Source organism: Staurois parvus, unplaced genomic scaffold, assembly GCF_062004578.1.
Source record: "Staurois parvus isolate SC_StPar_1 unplaced genomic scaffold, SC_StPar_1.0 ptg000276l, whole genome shotgun sequence".
Taxonomy (NCBI): Eukaryota; Metazoa; Chordata; class Amphibia; order Anura; family Ranidae; genus Staurois; species Staurois parvus.
Window position 1 is genome coordinate 3428177 of NW_028318072.1, and position 22288 is coordinate 3450464.

Sequence of the window (22288 nt, forward strand, 5' to 3'; positions counted from 1 at the left end):
CGATAAGAGTCCTGCTCAGCCATCATTCCCCTATAGGCCTGGCAGGAACTGGTTAATATGTAATATGATCCAGTACCTACCCTGCTCACCCCCTCTTGCATTGTCCCCCTGTGATCCTCTCCCCCACAGTCGCTGTCACATTCAAAATCAACAATCAGTGAATGAATAAACTTCATGTCCCATCAACCACCGCAGCAGACACCTTGTAGCTGTCAATGAGGTACTGCCAGGAAAAGAGGACAAGTCTGCAGGAGCCAGACATTGCACTCGTGATCCATTGATCGTGGATGCAATGCTCTGCAGGCTCCTGTAGGAAAAAATAATAAATGCACATTTTTTCTTCAAAAATAGTGTATTTATTTTTTTCTTGCAACATGAACTTAGCCTTAGCGCTGAATGGTGAGTGTAACCAAATTGTGGTTATCAATACCTGAGCCTACTCACTGTATCAACATCACACATATGCCACAGGTCTTTTACTCGCTAAATATGCTTTAACCACTTGGTAATGCAATATAGACGATTGTGGCTACAGTGCGGTTGTCCAGTTCTGGGAGGGCGTAATATGACGCCCTCCCTCGTGCCCCCAGCAATCTTTGTGATCGCTGTGTCCTACGGACACAGCTGATCATGTGATGTGGTACAAAGCCAATCACAGCGGCCTTTTGCCACGTGATCAGCTGTATCCAATGACGCAGCAGATCACCGGGTAAATACAGTTGCCGATTATAAGCTGTACTTTCGTGAGGAAAGTACTGCCGATAACCGGCAGCTGTAAGAGAACAGATCGGCACTGATCATCAGCGCACTCATGATCAGTGCCCAGCAGTGCCACCTACCTGTTTCTACCAGTGCCCAGTAATGCCACCCACCAGTGCTCATCAGTTCCGCCTCATCAGTTCCGCCTCATCAGTTCCGCCTCATCAGTGCCGCCTCATCAGTGCTGCTTATCAGTGCCCATCAGTGTTGCCTATCCGTGCCACCTCATCAGTGCTGCCTATCAGTGCAGCCTCATCAACACAGACCAGTGAAGGAGAAAACGCATGTTTCTAGATAGGTTAATTTGGTCTTTGATAGTTGGCCAACTGGCTGGCAGATTGAACTGGCTTTTCTTATCTCCCTCTGCTGATAAGTTATACATATCCATGTTCCTTGCCGATAATAGCCGTGATTAGACTGGGGTAGGCTGGCAAGTTGAACTGGATATTTCTATTTTTTGAATCTTTCACATAGTGACGCCCTCCATGTTCACTGTTTAATAAGCCAGTTATAGACCTGGGCAGGTGATCAGTTTTTTGTATGTTTTTAGGTTCAGTGGGTGTACTGGACTCCCTGGCTGCCGCTGTGCTATATGCTGGGTGTCAGGTGCGCTCCTAATACCTGTTAATGAGGGGTGGGGCACCCTCACGTTTATCTGCCCTTGTTTCTATCCATTTAAATGCATGTGCCTCCACTGTGAGGACTCTAGATTTATAGAGTTAGGACCACAGCTATTCAGGGTGCCGTGACGTGGCTCTGTGGCTTACGTATGTATTTGCAAATGTGTGCTAACTAAACCCCTGTTTTTAAACGCATGTTTCTAGATAGGTTAATTTGGTCTTTGATAGTTGGCCAACTGGCTGGCAGATTGAACTGGCTTTTCTTATCCCCCTCTGCTGATAAGTTATACATATCCATGTTCCTTGCCAATAATAGCCGTGATTAGACTGGGGTAGGCTGGCAAGTTGAACTGGATATTTCTATTTTTTGAATCTTTCACATAGTGACGCCCTCCATGTTCACTGTTAAATAAGCCAGTTATAGACCTGGGCAGGTGATCAGTTTTTTGAAGGAGAAAAATGACCTGTTTACAAAATTTTATACTAGAAACAAAGAAAAACTTTTTATTTTAAATTTGTTGCTGTTTTTTGTTTATAGTGCAAAAAATGAAACATCCAGTGGCGATTAAATACCACCAAAAAAAAGCTCTATTTGTGCGAAAAAAAGATAAAAATGTCATATGGGTACAATATTGCATGACCGCGCAATTGCCATTTAAAGTACGACAGCGCTGAAAGCTGAAAATTGGCCTGGGCAGGAAGTGGGTATAAGTGCCCAGCAGGAAAGTGGTTAATGTCTGTGTAGCAAGTGAGAGTCTTACAAACACATAGAAACCTCTCCACAATCTGAAACTGTTTCATTAAATATGTTTTATTGTATTGTTGATGACTCTCCTATCCCCACTGACCCCTTACGGGCCAGAACCACGGTCATTCCAAAAGAGGGTAAGGGTTTAAAATATAACTACAGTAATACCTCGATTTAAGAATGCCTCGGTTAAAGTAATTTTCGGTTTACAAATGAAAATCCACTGAAAATAATGCCTCGGTTTGCAAATTTTGTATGAATTTTTTTCGCAATACAAAGTGTATGTCAGTGCTGATTTTTAAATGCAATTGCTGGCTCTTTTTTTTTTTCTTCACTGTAGCTCACAGAATTAGCTGTCACTTTCCCCAAAGTTAACAGAAATGTTTCTTTTAAGAAACTAAAAAGAAACATTGTTTGCCCCCCCCCCCCCCCTTCCTTTCCTGACCTGCCAGGCTGCATGCTCTGAAAAGGGTCTGGTATGGATTTTGGGGAGGACCCTCACGCCATATTGTTTTAAATTTTGGCGTGGGAGTTCCCCTCAATATCCATACCAGACACGAAGGGCTTGGTATGGATGGGAAGGGGGACCCCACGCAGTTTTAATTATTTTTTTTAATTGCCGGCAATTCTTTTACATTCAGCTGTCAGTGGGGAACCCCGCTGACAGCTGAAATATTAACACATGGTTGTCACTACTAAAATGACTTGATAAAATAACTCATGCGCCATTTATTAGTGTTTACTTTTTCTGATCTCCGGAACAGATTAATTGGTTTTCAATGCATTCCTAGGGAAACGACGTTTCGGTTTAAGAATTTTTCGCTACAAGAAAAGTCCTGCAGAATGAACTAAATTCTTAAACCGAGGTATTACACCTAGCACCCTGGCAGGAGGGAAGGGACTAATGATTGTTATTGATCTTGATGGAGAAGTCAGGGGAGGGGGCACAGGCTGGGGGGAATACTAAGAGCTCAGTTTTGGAAAGATTGAGTTTGAGGAAGTGGATTGACATCCATGCCGATATGTCTCTTAGTAGGTTAGTAATGCGAAAGGAGACTGAAGGGGTGAGGTGAGGGGTAGAACGATAGATTTGTGTGTCATCAGCGTAGAGACGGTACTTAAAGCTATGGGAGTTTATCAAGTACCAAGGGAGGAGGTGTAGATGGAGAAGAGAAGGGGTCCAAGGACAGAACCTTGAGGGACCACTACAGAAAGAGGGAGTGAAGAGGAGGCGGCAGCGTTATAGGTAATGCTGAAGGAGCGCTGCGATAGGTAGGAGGAGAACCAGGAGAGAGCAGAGTCTCTGAAACCAAGAGAGTGGAGTTTTTTGAGGAGGAGGGGATGGTCAATCATATCAAAAGCCGAAGAGAGGTCAAGTAGTAAGAGTACGGAGTAGTGGCCATTGGTTTTAGCTGTTAGTAGATCATTAGTGAGTTTTAGTAGGGCAGTTTCAGTGGAGTGGAGTGAGCGAAAGCCAGACTGTAAGGGCCAAGAAGGTTGTTGTCGGTGAGGTAGAAGCTTTGGCGATTGTAGACTAAGCATTCTAGGAGTTTAGAGGTAAATGGCAGCAGGGAGATGGGTCTTAAGTTGTTCAGGTTGGTGTGGTCCAGGGAGGGCTTTTTAAGTATGGGAGTGATGTGCGCATGCTTTAAAGGGGAGGGGAAGGCACCAGTAGAGAGGGAAAGATTGAAGATGTGAGTGAGGGAGCATAGGATAGAAGAAGAGGGTGACCGTAGTAGTTATGAGGGGACAGGATCCAGGGGGCAGGTAGTGAGACAGGCTTCTGAGAAAACCTTAGTCACCTCTTCGGTAGTAGCAAGGTCAAAAGAGGAAAGTGTTGAGGGAGGTTTAGTATAAGGTATGCTAAGTGGGATGGATGTCTGTGAAGTGGCGATGCCCCTACGAATTGCATCAGTCTGGTTTTTGAAATGATTTGCAATCTCGTGAGCAGTGAGTGAGGTACTGGGTGGAGGTGGAGAAAGTAGAGAGTTAAAAGTAGAGAAGAGACGAGGACTGGATGACAAGGTAGTAATAAGAGTGACAAAGTAGGCTTGTTTGGCAGTATGAAGGGAGGAATTGTATGTTAAGAAAGCAGATTTATATAGGGTGAATGCTTGCTGTGATTTGGTTTTACGCCACAATCGCTCCAGCGCACGACTATGTCATTTAAGATTTCTGGTGTTGTCAGTCTGCCAAGGTTGTAACGGTCGGGGCCTGATGCTTCGTGTTGTTAGAGGAACAAGTGAGTCTTATGCGGATAAGAGCGAACTGTTGTAGACAGCAGTAGTCAGTGCAGGACAAGGGAGAGATTCTGTCATAGAGTTGGTCAGTTTAAGAGTGGAAAGGAGCAGGGTTCAAGTTGTGAAGTTTCTGCGGGTAATTGTTTGCTGCTTGGACGGATAGATGTTTGAAGACGAGGACACTGTGAAGGTGATGAGATTGTGATCAGAGAGAGGAAAGGGGGTGTTTGTGAGGTTGTAGGGAGTGCACAGATGGGAGAAAACAAGGTCTAATGTATTCCCATCAGAGTGAGTGGAGGATTGTATACACTGTGCTAATGTAAAAGATGAGGTTAGGTTGAAGAGTTGGGATGTAGCCGGGTTGTAGACATTAATCGGGATTTTAAAATAGTAGGTAGTTCAGAGGAGAGAGTGCGTTTTTGTAGTTATGTTCCCCCCATTTCTAACTCTCTTAATTTGACCTGAATATGACCTACTCAGAACAATGGCAACAGAGTATTCTGCAACTTGCTCACAAATCCTCTATTTCTAGCAGAATACAGAACCATGCTATAAATTGCTAGCTTGCAGGTACAAGGTTCTGAAAACTTTTATATAACCTATTCCCACAGTGCTCACTCCTTTGCTGAAGATGCCAATGGCATAAAGGGTTGCTACTATATGTTTTCTGGCACTTCCCTGCTCTGAGATTCCTGGGACAAAAGTCAAGATATTTACCAACTGACCCAAGTTTGTTTGGGTGGGCGATCCTTCCACCTTTCTCCTCCACTTGTCTCCAATGCCCCTCAAATGTTCTAAAACATCCCCACTAATACACCACCTCAATGCATCAATAGCTTGCATTCCATTATTCTGGAAACAGACCTCTGCCCCATCAATTTGGTCTCTGAATAAGTAAGGTCGATGAGTTCAGAAACTATCGAGAACCTGATGGCGGTAGTGAGCCATACCATAGAATGGTTTTGCTAAGCATGGTTCTGTTGGTCAGTTCTTCAAGCCACAACAGAGTACAGACCCCACCTTTGTGCAGTGTAGGGGCATGACCCACTGTCTTCCCATTGCCCAACGAATAAAATTCAAAACATTAACAATAACATATAAAACCAATTATAACTCTGCCCCCAGTTACATCACCAATCTTGTTGCCAAATATCACCCAAACCATCCTCTCCACTCATCCCACTACTTCCTGCTCTTTAGCTCCCTTGTCTCCTCCTCCCATGCTCGTCTCCAGGACTTCTCCAGAACCTCCCCCATTCTCTGGAACTCTCTACCCCAATCTATCAGAGTATCGCCTACTCTGCCCACTTTTAGGCGATCTCTGAAAACCTATCTCTTCAGGGAAGCCTATTCTGCCTTCAGCTAATAACAGAATCTTCTATTCCTCCTACCAGTCCATCCCCAACAGTTATTACCTTTTGTACCACCAACCCCTCTCTCTTAGATTGTAAGCTCCAAGGAACAGGGCCCTCCTAACCCTCTTGTATTGAACTGTATAGTCTCCCTTTATATTGTAAAGCGCTGAGCAAACTGTTGGCGCTATATAAATCCTGTACAGTATAATAATAATAATGACCTACATTGCAGTCTTCTATTATAAAGATCCTGCCTGTTTTCAGTTTTTTATTTTTCAACTTTAGTTCCATTTTCATGCAGTCCGTTCATTTGAATGAGTTGTGTCACACACCACAACAGACTGAAAATCATGCAAACTCTAGTGCTGCAATGCTTTTTCACAATACTGTGAGCAGGCAAGGTGACACACGTACCTGTAAATTTTTAATAGTATATAATGCTGCCTCCTCCCCTCTCCCCCTCCTCTCCTTCCCTATCCTCTCTCCTCTCCCAAGTTTAGCTAAGTAAAACAGGTTCACATATATGACCTTCAATTATGGATTTAGTTGCTTGGATATGTCTAATCATTAAGTTGTATTTGTTTTCCTGTTGAAGATTTTTCTGTCAACCATTGTCTTCTGATGTTTCAGAGCAAACTCTTTTCCTTTGGCTTCGGCAACAAGATAGAAACTGTGTCTCCTTTCTACGGCCTTTTACGTCCATTTGTGGGGCAGCCTTGTCAGTCATGTAGTCCTAAAAGTATGGTGAGTGGCGGGACTTGAATCTGTTTGTTCTGTTCTACTTTAGCATGTTTCAAAATGTGGACCCTGCTCTTCTCTCTAGGAAAACTTTTTCTACAAGAAGCACACAAGGTTTGGATTCTGCAATCTCATCCACGTAACAGAGGAGAATACACGGTACTACATAAAATAATCTAAACTTTGTAGTTAGTTTACATTAAAACTGACGTTTAATCAAAATTATTTTCTCCTGTGTAGCTGCAGCCACATCAGTTACCTGTAATGAGATATGTCTCATGTCATGCAGGCTTCTGTTTTTGTGTAGAAATCTTTTCTGCAGCATGCCCAGTCCTCTTACTGGTGCTGAATTTCCAGCACAGCGGGTGCTAACTCTTTCAGGGAGGTTGGGGGGTTTACACACGTGCACTGTAGTAGCCAGGAGTGCATGTAAAGGTAGCTGTTGGCTGTCTGGTGGTGGTAGTGTGCCCTTCATCATGTTTCTCAGGCTCCACTGTCTCACCTGTGGGCCTGGGATCTGCATGGCGAGTGTCACTGGGTGGAGGGGAGGGAAACCAGCAAATATCCATTTGCTGATTTTCCTTCGCTAGAATGAATCAAATCACATTACGTCACTTCCAGCTTCGGCTGTCACTCGATTTGAGTTTAGCTAGGGATAATTCAAGTTAATAAGTCTATCAAAAACTGAAAGATGAGCTTTGATTGTCTGTGAGGTGAAAACTGCTAAGTTTTAGCCTTTTTTAAATTTAATTCTGGTTCAGTTTCCTAGTTGACCCTGTTAAATCAATAGAGGACATAACCTCCTGTGCTTTTGAAGAACCTCACTCCTTGTACTAGTTAAAATGTATGCTATTATCTTCCATGATGGTTCTATTACATCACCATACATGTGAGTGATGAAACTGAATGGCGCTCAAAAGCCGAGTCACTGGCTGATACCTACTGAGACACTTGTCACTTTTTCCTGATGCATAGATATCGTGGCTGGTTGGTCAGAAGACTGTGTTGTGTAATCTCTATATGGCAGCGATCAGTTGACCAGGATATCTGCTCTGAATTGACAGAAAAGGTCTACAAACATCCCAGGTAATAATTTCATTAATCTAATTTTTTTTTTCGCTTTTGTGTCCATTTTCTTGTTGAACCTTTTCTAATCATAGTGAAAGACACTAAAGAAGAGTCTTGGGCTCGGTTCTTTCAAGGGTACAAGGATTTAACCACTTTCCGCCCTGCCACTGTAGAAATACGGCGGCAGGGCAGCACGGGCAGGCAAAACCACGTTTTAAAACGTGTGTGTTTTGTAAACAGGTAGGGGGCGCGCGCGAGGCGCCCCGCCGCCCTACCTGTCCCGCCGATCACAGCCGCGGATGTCAGTCGCCGGGTCACAGCCGGTCCTTACCGGCTATCTCCCGGCGATCGGCGGCAATCAGTGACAGAGAGCACAGCTGCAGTAGCTGTGCTTTCTGTCACTTCCCTGACAGCTCGAGGACAAGCTGATCGGGACAGGAGTTTCACTGTCCCGATCAGCCGTGTCCCCTGCAGTACACACCCCCACCCCCTAGTAAAACACTCCCCCTCACACAGATAACCCTTCCCTGCAAAATAAACTTAACCCCTTCCTCCCCAGTGCCATTAGTACAGTGTCGGTGTTTTTTTTGCACTGATCACTGTATTGGTGTCACTGGGGATGTCAGTGACCCCAAGTCAGTATCCCCCCAGTGTCAGAATGTCCGCCGCAGTCCCACAGTCCCGCCATAAGTCCCTGATCGCCGCCATTCTTAGTATAAAAAAACCTAAAACTCCCAGTATCTTTCCCGCCATTTGTAAACGCTATAACTTTCACGTAAACCAATTAATTTACACGTATTGGTTTTTTTCTAGCAAAGACATGTCGCAGAATGCATTTTGGCAGAAATTTATGACTAAATTTGATTTTTAAATTTTTTTTTTTACTTGACATGTTTTATAGAAAAAAGTCCAAAATATTGTTTTTTTTTCCTCAAAATTGTCAGCCTTTTTTTTTTTTTATAGCGCAAAAAATAAAAACCGCACAGGCAATCAAATACCATAGAAATAAAGCTCAATTTGTTGGGAAAAAAAGGATGTAAATTTCATTTATGTACCATATTGCACGACCGTGCAATTGTCCGTTAAACTAGCGCAGCGCTGTATAGCAAAAAAATGGTGTAAATTGCAGTATCTATACCAGCAATGGGCAAACTACGGCCCGGCGGACCTTTTAATCCGGCCCGCGGATGTGGCTGTCAGGATGTGTGTAGGTGGGGCAGCGTGACGAACGTGAGGGGAGGGGAGCTAGGCTCCTCTCACAGTCCGCTCTGAAGACCGGAACGGCGCGGGAACACGGCGAGAGGAACGCGCGGAGCAAAGGTAAGTGAATTGACACGGGGGACTTGGCTTACTACTTGGGGGGGGGGGGGGAATAGTACTGTGGGGGATGAAATACTATATGAGGGATGAATTAATATGGGTAATGAATTACTATATGGGGGATGAATTACTATATGGGGGATGAATTACTGTATGGGGGATGAATTACTGTATGGGGGGTGAATTACTATATGGGGGATGAATTACTATATGGGGGATGAATTACTATGTGGGGGATGAATTACTATGTGGGGGATGAATTACTGTATGGGGGATGAATTACTATATGGAGGATGAATTACTATGGGGGATGAATTACTGTATGGGGGATGAATTACTATATGGGGGATGAATTACTATATGGGGGATGAATTACTATATGGGGGATTAATTACTATGCTTACTATGGGGGAATATTACTATACTTACTATGGATGACACATACACATCTTTCATCTACTCTTGGTCCGGCCCCTGGGTCCAATATATGAACCCATTGCGGCCCTAAAGTCAAAAAGTTTGCCCACCCCTGATCTATACCATAGTTTGTAGAAGCTATAACTTTCACACAAAGCAATCAATATACACTTATTGGGATTTTTTTTACCAAAAACATGTAGCGGAATACATTTGGGCCTAAATTTATAACCAACTTTGAGTTTACTATATATTTTTTATAGCTGAAAGTAAAAAATATTGTTTTTCTTCAAAATTTTTGGCCTTTTTTTGTTTATAGCGTGAAAAATAAAAAGCGCACAGGTGATCAAATACCACCGAAAGAAAGCTCTATTTGTGTGAAAAAAAGGACGTAAATTTCGTTTGGGTGCAGCATTGCATGACCGCGCAATTATCAGTTGAATTAGTGCAGTGCCGAGTAGCAAAAAGAGGCCTGGTCATTAAGGGGGGTAAATCCTCTGGAGGTCAAGTGGTTAAAATCCCTGCAGCTTTCTATCCTCTCCTACAACTGAGAATCTGGAGCATCTACCTACATCTTACGTCTGATAGCAGACACCAGTGTGTACATCCCCACACACTTCTCGCTCACCCTCTGCTCACTCGCTCAGCATGGGATTGGTGCAGGGAGGTTTCCCACAGAGTTCCTGTGTGAACACAAGCTATGACAAGCCTGGGTTCACAGGGGAGCAGTGGGGAAACCGCATGCGAAGTGGACAGGAATCTCATTCCTGTTCAAAATGCATGCTATTCTTTGCGGTGCAATTACACCCATACATTTTGTATTGATGCAGGGAAACCGCATGGGATTCAGACAGGAATCGCACCACACTCCTGTTCAAATCGCTTCTGATTATTTGCAGTGTATTTTAAGCCCATTCATTTTGTATGAGCTCAAATCGCACTGCAAAGGTATTTGTTATAAAAAAAAAAACTGCATCGGTGCTACCCTAGTTTGAGGCAAACCTTAAATGTACTGTAATGTACCATAAACTGGCTATTTAAAGTGGTTGTAAAGGCTATAGATGCGTTCTCTGCATGAACTTAAAAGACCTTTGAGGTACAGCTCCCCAAAATACTTACCTGAGCCTGGTCTTGATCCAGTGTTGTATCCGAGAGCAGTGGTGCAACTGTCTTTCTCTCTTCTCACTGGACTCATTGGCTCGTATTGAAAGAGAACTCACCCATTCATCCATGTCTCATGCTTTTTTTTTTTTATTGTTGTGAAAAACACCCCCTAGCATTTCTAGTCATTGTCATCTTAAGGGCAAGGGCAGACGATTCATGTAGAATCTGTCATTAGGTCAGGCATGCAGGCAGAAGGCCATGCCTTTTTGACAAAGCCCCTCTAGATGAAAGGAAAAAAATGCCCATGGAGACATAATTTTTGGCTTAGAAAAAATTAAAGTAAGTAAATATGCCTTCCTATCTTTTTCCTAAGGCTAGCAGCATTAGGATTAAATATAATTAAAGTGTTACTAAACCCATGATCTTGCATTCACTATATTTGGTTAACCACAGTACTTACAACACAGAAATGCAAATATTTTAGTAAATATAAACTGCTAAATACCTATTTCTCATCAGCAGTTACAGCAGTCTTGGGACTTCTACCGGTGTCCAGCAAAGCACTGGTTAAAGCTTATAGGAGGAGTTTTCATTTTCCCCTGATTGTCTCATGAAGCTGCATAGCGCCTGACTCTCTGTCTGGACAGCGCTGATTGGCCCTGTGCTGATCACATGCACTCTCCCTAGAAAAACAAAAACAAAACTCTAGCAATACACACCAAACTGAGCATGTGCAGCTTGCCCCCAAGGCTTTGTTCTTTCAGCAGATGGATTGGGGACTGTGGAAGAAGGGGAGGATCTGCGAAGTCAGGATCAAACAGCCTTTTTACACAATGCAGAGGATTAACCTCTTACGTTCCACAGTAAGTAGAACAACATACAATAACATAGCATGCTTTACTGCATATACAGACTGATTTTACTGTTGTGGGTTTAGTAACACTTTAATGTTGATTGAGAGAGTAAAGTTCTGCGTTCACTGACACCTTTTATGGGATATTCCAGTTATTAAAAATGCCAGCTTTCAAGGCCTTATGTCCCCTCATCTGGGGAGAGACATAAGGTCCCAAAAAACTTGCATCTGTAAGAACATAAAAGGTTTCACCTAAACTACATTCTGTACTTTCTGCAGTGGGCTACCAATGTAATTCAGTTCTACTTATCCAGTCTCTGTCGTCTGATAAGGGACTGAATTGTGAATTTTGACATGTAACTGGATTACATATGATAATCTAGGCACTGTTTTTTTTACTGCCTGTTGCACCCTCCACAACCCCCTTCCCCCGGTGTAATATTGTAAGACCAAAGTCTCTAGTGTTTTCCGCAGCTAAATATAATTCTGGTTAGTATCAATGGAGTCTGAAAATCAAGGTATTACTGGGTTGATTAACTGAGAGTTAATTTTTATTTTAATCACATAATGCTTTAATTTAGTCAATGTATATTATTATCTCAGCTTATCCTCTGCTGTCTTTTGCAACAGTGTCCAGTCCGCAGTAAAAGGTGAACATGAAGGACATGAGATAGAAAAACATGTAAAATCATTGAGCTGTACTAAAACTCCAGAAAGTGGTCAGATGGAGGTGCTGAGGATTCTGGGACACATCCACCACACTCTATCTCCTTTTTTCATAAGGTAATAATTCTGCTTCTATAGAAGAAACCAAGGATTCATATTATTTTTAAACAAGTTGTTGAGTCGTTATTATAATCTTTTTACACCTTGTCTTGCAGTGAGAGAATTGAAATTGTGTGTAAACCCAAGATTTTTCATATCAACATACTACTTGAGAATCATGAATTGTGTGGCATGATTTTATATTTTAGTTGTATCAAATATTTAAAAATTATGAACCTTACGCCCTGGTTAATACTGCTGCGAATTGTCATGTGACTTGTGACACAAAGTCGCATGACAAGTCAAAACACATTTATTTCAGTTGCAGCCTTTTCAATCAATGCAACACCTTGTTCCAGTCAATGCGACTCAAGTTGCAGCGACTTCAAAAAAGGTTCCTGCACTACTTTGATGTGAATTCAATGCGACTTAGAGTCTTATGGACTTTAATGCCGCATGAAAGGCGCACTGCAAATCGCACAACAATGGAGTCTGCAGTAGTACGAACTGAGCCTAAAGGCTGTGTAAACATAAGAAGAAAAATGTAATATATTACAGTTTATTTGTCTAAGGTCTTCGATACAGTACAGTGAGGGAGTGTTGTCACCTGAGGACAGAAATGTGCATACGGGTAAGATTACTGGATAAAAATAGTTGAGAAAAAGGAATCTAGTTCAACTACCTTATATAAGGAATATTAACCTGCAATGCATTAAATTACTGTTTTTTTTGTATTTAGATAAGCTGCAACATATTCAAGTGTTTTTTTTTTTTTTTTTTTTTTTTTTTTGTTTTGGGTTTAGATGTTGCATGGGACATGGTTATCAGGATTGTCACTGCTAATACAAAAGCCTGTAGCTGGTCACTCAGCACCTGGTCGCACCTAGCTTTGCCCACTGATTTTTTTTTTCCCCCTAAATTGGGCTCCTGCAGGTTAAAGTCATAATGTACTAGTACGCACAACACTGTCGCGGCTCCCGGGCGTATCCATCTTCAACCGGTTTTCCTTTCAGGTTTGTGGACTCTGGCTGCATGAATGGTCCCGGCACGGAGCTCTGAAGGTATGGCACAGGTATGCTGTTCCTTCAGAGCATATGTGCTGCTGATGTCGCTGGCTGCATGCTGTGTTAATATCTCCTAAACAGTGCAAGTTTAAAAGATATTCGCTGTACCTGCAGGTAAGCCTTATTATAGGCTTACCTGTAGGTACAAATTAAAAAGTAGACTTTACATCCACTTTAAGGACCTGTTTGAGTATTCAATAAAGACATATTATACATAAACAATCCAATAACCAGATTAGTCTCTCGTGCCTCTTTATATTAAGTCAGTAAGGATATAACATATCCTATGATGGGTACTGCACATCGAGCATGATGACAAACTATTAAAATAGTTTTTCTACATACAATATTCAAAATCTTGTATCTAGAGAGCCAAGTCCAGCTTGTATTAAAAAAAAAAAACCCTAAATTTTTTTCTCTAAGCTCATAAGTCTGCATAGCAGGAGACTGGCATTGATGGGGGAAAAGTCACCTTCATGCTAATAGAATTGCTTTTCTAGCATAAAAATTAAGGATATATAAAAATCGTTTGGCATATTTGGAAACAGGTAAGTCACCAAAGACTTCCAGTAGATAATATTTGCAGTGTAATGTAGGAAATCTAAGCATTGAACTTGACCAGAAGCTATTGTCATGATGACCGGTCTAGAAACTTGGTAGGAAATTCGCTGCATCTCCACAGCCCCAAAAACAAGTAGCTGTTGGATGTAGGCACATTTTATGTAGTCTGGCAGGTGTTAAAGTGGCTGTGATCAAACCGCTTCAATCCCTAGAGGAAACTCCAGCCAATGTTGGTCAGTAAGTTGGATGTCTGGCAAAGACTATTTGTGTTGGGCTTTTAGGTATCTAGATTTGAGCCAGCTATAGGTGTAGAGTAATATAGGGAAAATAGTTTAGTGTTATCTGTTCTCTTCAAGACCTTTTAAAGGTAGGTAACATATTGGATTATTAAGAGATCCAAATTGCTCACCAATATCGTGACATAGTTGGTAGTAGCAAAATAAAAAAAAATAGTGGGAAGGTCAGATTTCTTTTGTAGCTGTTGAAATGTCATACATTCTTGTGTGGTGTATAGATGGCACATACCACTTGAAGACCACCTTTGTGTTCAGGAACAGTGAGAAGTTTGCGAAGGGAAGGATTAGACCATAAAGGGTTGTACAGTGAGTTCAACCCACTGGTTGAATATGGGGAAATATGGAGAAAGAGGTGCATACATACAGCATGGTAGTTCCGTGAAACGGGGGGGGACCTGTTGCCTATAGACAATATTATGCAAAGATTCATAGAAGGACACTAAAGCTGCTTCAGTGGGGATACATGCATTATTTGTTGATTGATTAAGCCAGTCATGAATGTGGACAAATTGAGTAGCCAGGTAAAGATCAGGGAAGGCTGGGCCTGCCATATGCGTGGGCAGCTTGAGACTACCCAAAAGCAATTCTAGGGGTTTGTTTTTGCAAATTTGTTTGAAAATTTTCACAGTTCACACAGGGGCCCAGACATGGACATTGAAATACACAGACACCAGATCATAAGATGTGAAGCAAATTTTGCATGTGAAGGAGGTTTTTTAATACCTTGTGGATTACATAGTAACTGGTTTTGGGACCTGTTTAGACTGTGACACAGGAGCTTTTATTTGTACTTGACATACAGAGAAAACATTACTTTTTCCATATTGTACATTAGATGCTATAAACCCTGTTGGCTTTCTTCAGCTGCAGTCTTCTTTTTAACAGTTATTATATCACCGTATTGAAAAGTTGCTAAGGCTACTCTTTCTTTTTACCAGGCTTGTGCGATGGGTACTTTTGAAGCTGCTGCAACACTTGTACCTGAACCTCCAGCTTCATTCTGGACAGGTGGCCACACTCCTAGAAGTGTCTGCTGCGGTGAGCTGACCCCTCTTTTAAAACTTTGTACATTCATGACAGTGACCCTGAGCTGTAAAGCAGCAGTATGTTACAGCAGCATTATTGTAAAATTGTAAATATTTTACATTTAAACTCCTTATGCCCACTTTACATCAGACATGGCAGCTTTACTTTTAAGGAACAATCAAAGCAAAACTCTGACTTAGTTTACTGCAAAGTTTTTTACTGAAGTTCTCTGCAATCACCCACAGCTACTGTAGGTCTAATTGAGCTCCTCAAATGGCCACCGTGAAAGCTTTTTTATCTGATGCCTGTGCTAGGTAACTTTCTATTTTTCTTGTGTCACCAATCACATTCAAACTTCCAAGGCAATTTTCAATCTGATAGGTGGCTCTGAAATCAAACTTCTTATGCTGAAAATTTGGTAAATCAAGCTTTCTTTATTTCAGAGTCATTTAACAGCCTGAAGTGGGTGCTTGTCTGTGATACTTTGCCTACTTTATAAGCAGAGGTTGGGTAGAATAAAAGTATAAAGGGAAAAGCAATGATGTTTGAGGCACAGTGGTGTATTAGTGTTGGTCTAGGTATCTAGTGATTATTTCATAGAGCTGCTGGCATTAGATGGAGAGACATCTGCCTGTTTTTTGTAGCACTGGGACACCCTACTGTTTTCTGTGTGACATTACTTATGGGTTGAAGCACTGTATATGGGTGTAAAGGATATGTTCACCTTTTGAAATAAAATAATAAATGCAATTTTTTTTGCAGGTAAAAAAAATGTGTATTTATTTTTTTTCTAAGGAGCCTGCAGAAAATTGCACCAGTGATCAGAAAATCTCAGGTGCATTTTTAAGCTCCTGCAAACTCTCAGGATAGCTGTATGAGATATGACCTTGAGAGCAGGAAGCTGAATGAACTACGAGAGCGATCACCAGCCCCCTCGCAGTTCATTGAGAACTACAAGCCATAAGCCGCAATGGTTGACAGTACTTGTAGGCATTCATTCACAAGAAACTGAATGAATGACATGTCCATGCAGGAGGAGCCCCACACAGCCATGCTATATTTATCCACTTGCTGACTGCAGATAGCCGAATGATGGCTTCACTGCGGCCGGCCAGTTCTGGGAGGACGTCCTATGACGGAGGCGCGCACCCGGCGATCTCCGTGATCGCTGTGTCCTACGGACACAGCTGATCACGTGATGTGGTAAAAGGCCAATCACAGCGGCCTTTTACCACGTTTTCAGCCATGTGCAATGACACAGCAGATCACCGGTAAATGCAGTTGCTGGTTATCGGCTGCACTTTCCTCACGCTGTCACAGCATGGGGAAAGTACTGTCGATAACCGGCAATTGTCAGAGGACGGATCGACACCGATCATCAGGGCACTGATGATCAGTGCCCTGATGTTCAGTGCCGAGCAGTGCCACCCACCTGTGCCCATCAGTGCCGCCTATCAGTGCACATCATTGTTGCATATCAGTGCTGCCTATCAGTGCACATCATTGTTGCATATCAGTGCTGCCTAATCAACATCAGTGAAGGAGAAAAATTACCTGTTTGCAAAATTTTATAATATAAACAAAAACTTTTTTTTTTCAAAATTTTTGCTTTTTTTTGTTTTTACTGCAAAAAATAAAACACCCAGCGGCAAGTACATGCCACCAAAAGAAAGCTCTATTTGTGTGAAAAAAATTATACAAATTTCATATGGGTACATTGTGGCATGACCGCTCAATTTTCATGCAAAGTGCGACAGCACTGAAAGCTTAAAATTGGCCTGGGCACGAAGGGGGTAAAAGTGCCTGGTAGTAAAAGCTTCCTGTCAGTATATCTGCTTGCTCAAATATCCCGTACGGCAAGCCGATTATTCTGACAGGTCTGAAGGAGAGCTGCATGGCATCGACGATCTAATGATCGCTGCTGCAATGCTTTCCAGGCTCCTTTTGGACAAAAATAATAAATGCACGTTTTTTTACCTGCAAAAAAATGTGCATTTATTATTCTTGTCTAAATGGTGAACTTATCCATTAAATTGGGACAGCAAGTGCGGGGAGAAGATTCCCCCGACGTCTGTCACTGGGGGGGGGGGGGGGGGGGCTGCAGTTCTGGAACATGTGACATATTCCACCCTAAAAGTGGGTAGAACATGTAACATGTTCTGAAGGTGAACTTATCCTTTAACACATTCTTTCCATCTATTAAGAGGATGGGTGTATAATAAACAGGTCACATGGAGATGTCTGTGTGTAAAACTAGTCATTCACCACTGTCCTTGTTTGTTGAAAGAAATCACAAAAGGAATGTTCTGCAATAGCATAAGGTAGGTATACACAGATTGTACTGCGCTCATAAATGGTTGAGGGTTTTTTTTTTTTTTTTTAAATTATACTTACCTAAGTGGATACAGCATCAGTCCCACTGGCTTTAAGGCTGAGAACTGAGCAATCAGTCACCACTCTCTGTTCCCCCCAGCACTCACTGGAGTGCTGGGCTGTGGAGTGGGAGGGAGCTGCTGGCTCAGGCACTAAGTGGATCACTGAGAAGTTGACTCAGGTGTCGGTCCAGACATCTCGGCAAATCTTTCCCCAGCCTAGACTGGTTAAGTGACGTCAGCCGACAGCGGGCTAAAGTCCCTGGTCACAGAATTACAGAACAGACTGCACTCCTGTGATCTACAGAAGTACAGCCAAACAAGCTTTGTCTTCTCCTTTTAACTATTTGTAGAGCAAACATTAACCATGTTAGCTACAACATTTGTAAAGATTTGAATTTAACATGTGACAATAAACAAGCATGCTGAGAGAAACAGCTTATTTGCCCTTTGTAAAATGTATTATTTTCCTGGAAATTCAGTTTCTTGTTTAAAAGACGTATGTGCTTACTTGTATATTAGTGTCCTGGGATTCCTCTGGTTTATCTGTCTACTCATCCTTCCTGGTTGGATGGCTTCTTGGTCCCTTTTGTTCTACACTCCCAAAATCTCAAGGTGCCCCGTGTTGCCTGGGACAGGACAGACTGCCCCCGTTTTCTCAGGTATGTAAGGTGTAGGCTAAAGTTGCATTGACTGAAGCTGATCATAGACAGTTGTAGTATACGAACAGCATACATTTTGTTATGTGTAAAGTTAGAAAATTGAAGAATTAGTTATTGGTCAGAGAGTGCTTCTCCTGAAAGCAGTTTTTGGATAAAAATTTAGAATTATCTAATTTCTGAACCCCCTAACTGTTAAACATAGATTTGTCATTTGGATCACATATCCATCTGGTCAAAGCCAATTTATTAAAATATTGTTGAAATTAAAAAACAGAATAAATTTATAACTAATTATAATTTCAACAAAATATTGTTGAAATTAAAAAAAGAAAAGAAAAAACAGAACCCAGTTATTCTGCACACAGGAATAAATAATAATTTTATGTTTTGCTATTTCTAAAGGTTTTGAAGAAAAAATTGCTTGTTTTTTTCTGAATTATGTATTTATTTTTATATTGGTTCTAACTGGAAACTGCTATATTGATCAGTATTGCTAATTTTGAATATTTAGAAAGACAAGATAGTTATAACCTTTTTGTACCACTTGCCCCACTCTATAAGATTGTAAGATCTTATGAATAGGGCCCTCTTAATCCTCTTGTTTTGGTTGTATTGTAGCTGTACTGTCCCCCTTTGTAAAATGCTGCGCAAACTGTTGGGCGCTATATACAGTGCCATGAAAAAGTATTCATACCCCTTGAAATTTTCCACAATAGCTCAAGCGCTGTCAGATTGGATGGAGAGCATCCGTGAACAGCAATATCTGTCTGCCCATAGGAAAGTGGTGTTACTATGGGTTTTTTTCTTTTGTTTTTTTAATAGGCACAATTTTATTTTTTTTAGAGATTATTTTTTTGAAGGGGGGGGGTTGGTGAGACATCAGGGGTGTAAACAGACCCTTGATGTTTCTTTTTTTGAGACAGAAAAAGGGACTGCAGACATTCCTTTTCTCTGCAGTTTGAACTGCACTGTATATGGATGAGATGGGAGTCTGCATTGAGACTCCCATTCATTCACAAACTGAAATATAGACTGTTTACTATAATTCAGTAATGAATGAACAGAAACGATTGGCACCAATTGCTCTGTTCATTCAGGAAAGAAAGGGGGCTGGTAGACACATGTTGGATCAGTTCCAGAGGAAGGGGTGAGGTGGTGGGGGCTTTTTAGTGGCTAGGGCAGCAGATTAGGTGGAGGGATAAAGAGCGGTAGGTGACAGGCAGGTGGGGGGCAGTCACATTATAGGTGAATAGCTCTGATCAATGGATTATTATCCTCTGGATAGAGCTATTGCTTTATTCAGCAGAGTTTCCTGAATAGGTCTGCTATAGGTTGACCATGAGCTCATAGCAGAAGCAGTAATCTGGCACAAAGTACAGACCTGACCAGCAGGAAGCAGTGCTGTAAGTCTATACACTATACGGACCTAGCAGTGAAAGGGTTAAAGCAAAGTGCACTGTACATACAGCTGTGGAACTTTCAAAAATCTTTCAAAACTACAGTGGACATGTTGCCAAGTTCATTTTCAAAAATGATATAAATCGGTCACTAAATACATTATTTTATAGACAAACTTACTGAAACAAAAAAAGGAATTGGCTAACTGTGCCCTACCCACTGTGCTAACAATCGCTAATGTAGGGTACACTGGTTATTAATCAATGCTAATCACAGGAATAAACAAATGTAACTAAAGCCAAACATCAACATAACATATCTGCAAACCAGGGTCTCGAGCAGCCTTTCTCAACCTTTTCAACACTGAGGAACCCTTTCTGGTCTCAGGGAATGCCTGCAAAAAGTTACTAGAAGTCATGATACATTATTGTGATGTTCAGTGAGATGTTCCTTATGCTCCATACACACAATGAGAATTTCAGACAAACGGTCATGTGTTTTTTTTTCTTTCTTTTCTTTCTTTTTTTTTTTTTTTTGCGTAATAGTTACTTAATGTTACAATAGTTCTCATATGACAGAATACAACTTTGGAAGTAATGTATTGTATTGTAATGTATTCTTTTGTTTCCGAGCATGCATGGTCTTGGTCTCGCATGCTTTTTATTTATTTATTTATTTTTTGGACAAATACTGTACTGTTTAAGCCTCGGTTCACATCAAATGCACTATTGAAATTGTGCCTGATTTTGAACTGTCAAATTGCATGACAAGTTGCACCGGTGTGAACCGGGGCTAAACGAAAATTGTTCGCTTTGGTATCGTACAAGGAAAAGTTTTTTGTGCTTGTCCCTTCCGATATTGTTGCATGAACTGTCGTGATCGGCTGTCAAAAGCGGTGTAGTAATGATCAGATTACTGTATGATCCCTCTGAAAGCGGTTTTTGTCATTGGATTTTCTGATCGTATGTACAAAGCATTCTGTCAGTATTAAAAGTTCAACAGTCTTGGCTTACAACTGTGCCTTTTTAGCTAAGTCAAGCACTCATTTTACTAACAGACACAAAGAGAAATTGCAGAGCTAATTGGCATAGTGTAGAACTTTGTATTCTTCCACTAAAAGACAAAAATGTTTGCACTTACAATTAAAAACATGCCACTTTGGCATAAGGTAAATGGTATTAATACTTCGATCCTGCGTGTGGCCACTAGCAGACAAGTCAAGCAAAGTTGGAAGCAAAATTACTGGTCATTACAAGCAGAACTGCCACTCTGGTTCAGTAAAGTAATCGTTGTCAATGGTCTCTGCCTAGTCCAAGGCACATGCTGATGTTAGGGATGCATTTCAGGGACCTTCGCTTTCATCAAGCTGGAAAAGGGATGCATTACTAGACATTTTGCATCAGGTCACTTTCATTAGCTGTTATTTTCTGCTATTGAAACAATCTTCAGTATTCTGAATCATATGTGCATACTTGTTTAACTTCTTATATAGATGTTCTATTTGCAGCAATAAATCTAGCAGTAATAAGAACAATAGGTTTACAGATATCATAAAAGCTTTTATAAACTCACATTATTTTGAGATAAATCTTTTCATGCTGGATTGAAAATCAACCAATGAATATCTATAAAATAAATGTGTATATAATATAAATGTATAAAACTATGTAAAACATTTATAAAATGTTTATATCAATTATTAATTATTGTAACCGACTCAACCAGGACAGGGGCTTTTGGAGAGGACTAGGGGGTAGCCTTCTACCCACTGATCATGGCCCCTGGTGAGAGCAGATCATTCTCTAATGATGGACAACAATGTGATGAATGCTGAGAACGTGGCTTGCATTAATTCTCTGAATAAAGACAATAGGGTTTCCCTTCTGGAGGGTGTAATATTAATCCTATACAGGTTAATGGTCAGAGGAAATATGGGGCCCTCTTGCAGACCCCCTCTCTCTTCTCATTTACTCACTGGCCGTGTCTCAGCTAGTGAGGAGAGGGAGTTTTGGGATAGCTTAGACTTCGGTGCACATTGCTGGATCGAGATTCGGTGATTATTAGGGGGACTGGGGGAATGCTGCACAGAGAAGGTTTTTTACCTTTATGCATAGAATGCATGAAGGTATAAACCTTTGAGCCTTTACAACCACTTTATTCAGTGTGTGATGTTTATCCCAATGTGTAATATTTGTTTTTACTGTTCATGTGGGGATTGTCCCCACATGAACCTGCATTTCTGTTCAATAAAGAGTTCTAGTTTTTGTGCCTAAGCTAGTGTCGCCTAGTCTTGAGTGTGATGCACAACTATAATACCTTGGTCCTGTGTCCCAGTGTGGAGGGAGCAGTTCTCTGACATAATCTCTGTCACCCCAATTGGGGTGACAGGTGGTCAGTCACAATTATCCATATTAAAAGTATATAAGAAAATATAGTACCTTGAGAAAGTGACTCTTAATGACAAGTTAACCAGTTCCAGTCCAGCCTATTGTCAAATGACGGTTGGACGGGACACTCATTGTTTCGGGTGGACATCATATGGCATCCCTCCCCACGTTCCACACTGCGATGCGGACACAGCGGAGAGATACAAAGCAGCATGACTCCAAGGTAAAACACATTACACAGTTAACCCTTTGATCGCACCAGATGTTAACCCCTTCCTGCCCAGTGTCATTAGTACAGTGTCAGTGCTTTTTATTAGCACTGATCACTGTATTAGTGTCATTAGGGATGTCGGTGGCAGTTAGTTCCCACCCAGTGTCAGAATGTCCGCCGCAGTCCCGCTGTAAGTCGCTGATCACCACCATTACTAGTATAAAAAAAAATTCCAGTATATATACCGCCATTTGTAGACGCTAAGCCAATTAATTTACACATATTGCGATTTTTTTTTTTTTTTTTTTTTTTTTTTTTAGCAAA

At 41.4% G+C, this 22288-nt stretch overlaps 1 protein-coding gene across 1 annotated transcript in view; it reads left to right on the forward strand.

Annotated features, from left to right (window-relative positions):
* The first annotated feature begins 6299 nt into the window (after positions 1-6299).
* GPAT2 (glycerol-3-phosphate acyltransferase 2, mitochondrial) overlaps positions 6300-22288 on the forward strand; it is a 102520-nt gene continuing 86531 nt past the window's right edge. The window contains exons 1-6 of the mRNA XM_089681724.1: positions 6300-6466; positions 6546-6619; positions 7436-7546; positions 11853-12005; positions 14847-14946; positions 17829-17968. Coding sequence (XP_089537850.1) covers positions 6344-6466; positions 6546-6619; positions 7436-7546; positions 11853-12005; positions 14847-14946; positions 17829-17968 — 701 coding nt within the window. The 5' untranslated portion in view covers positions 6300-6343. The remainder of the gene's footprint in view (positions 6467-6545; positions 6620-7435; positions 7547-11852; positions 12006-14846; positions 14947-17828; positions 17969-22288) is intronic.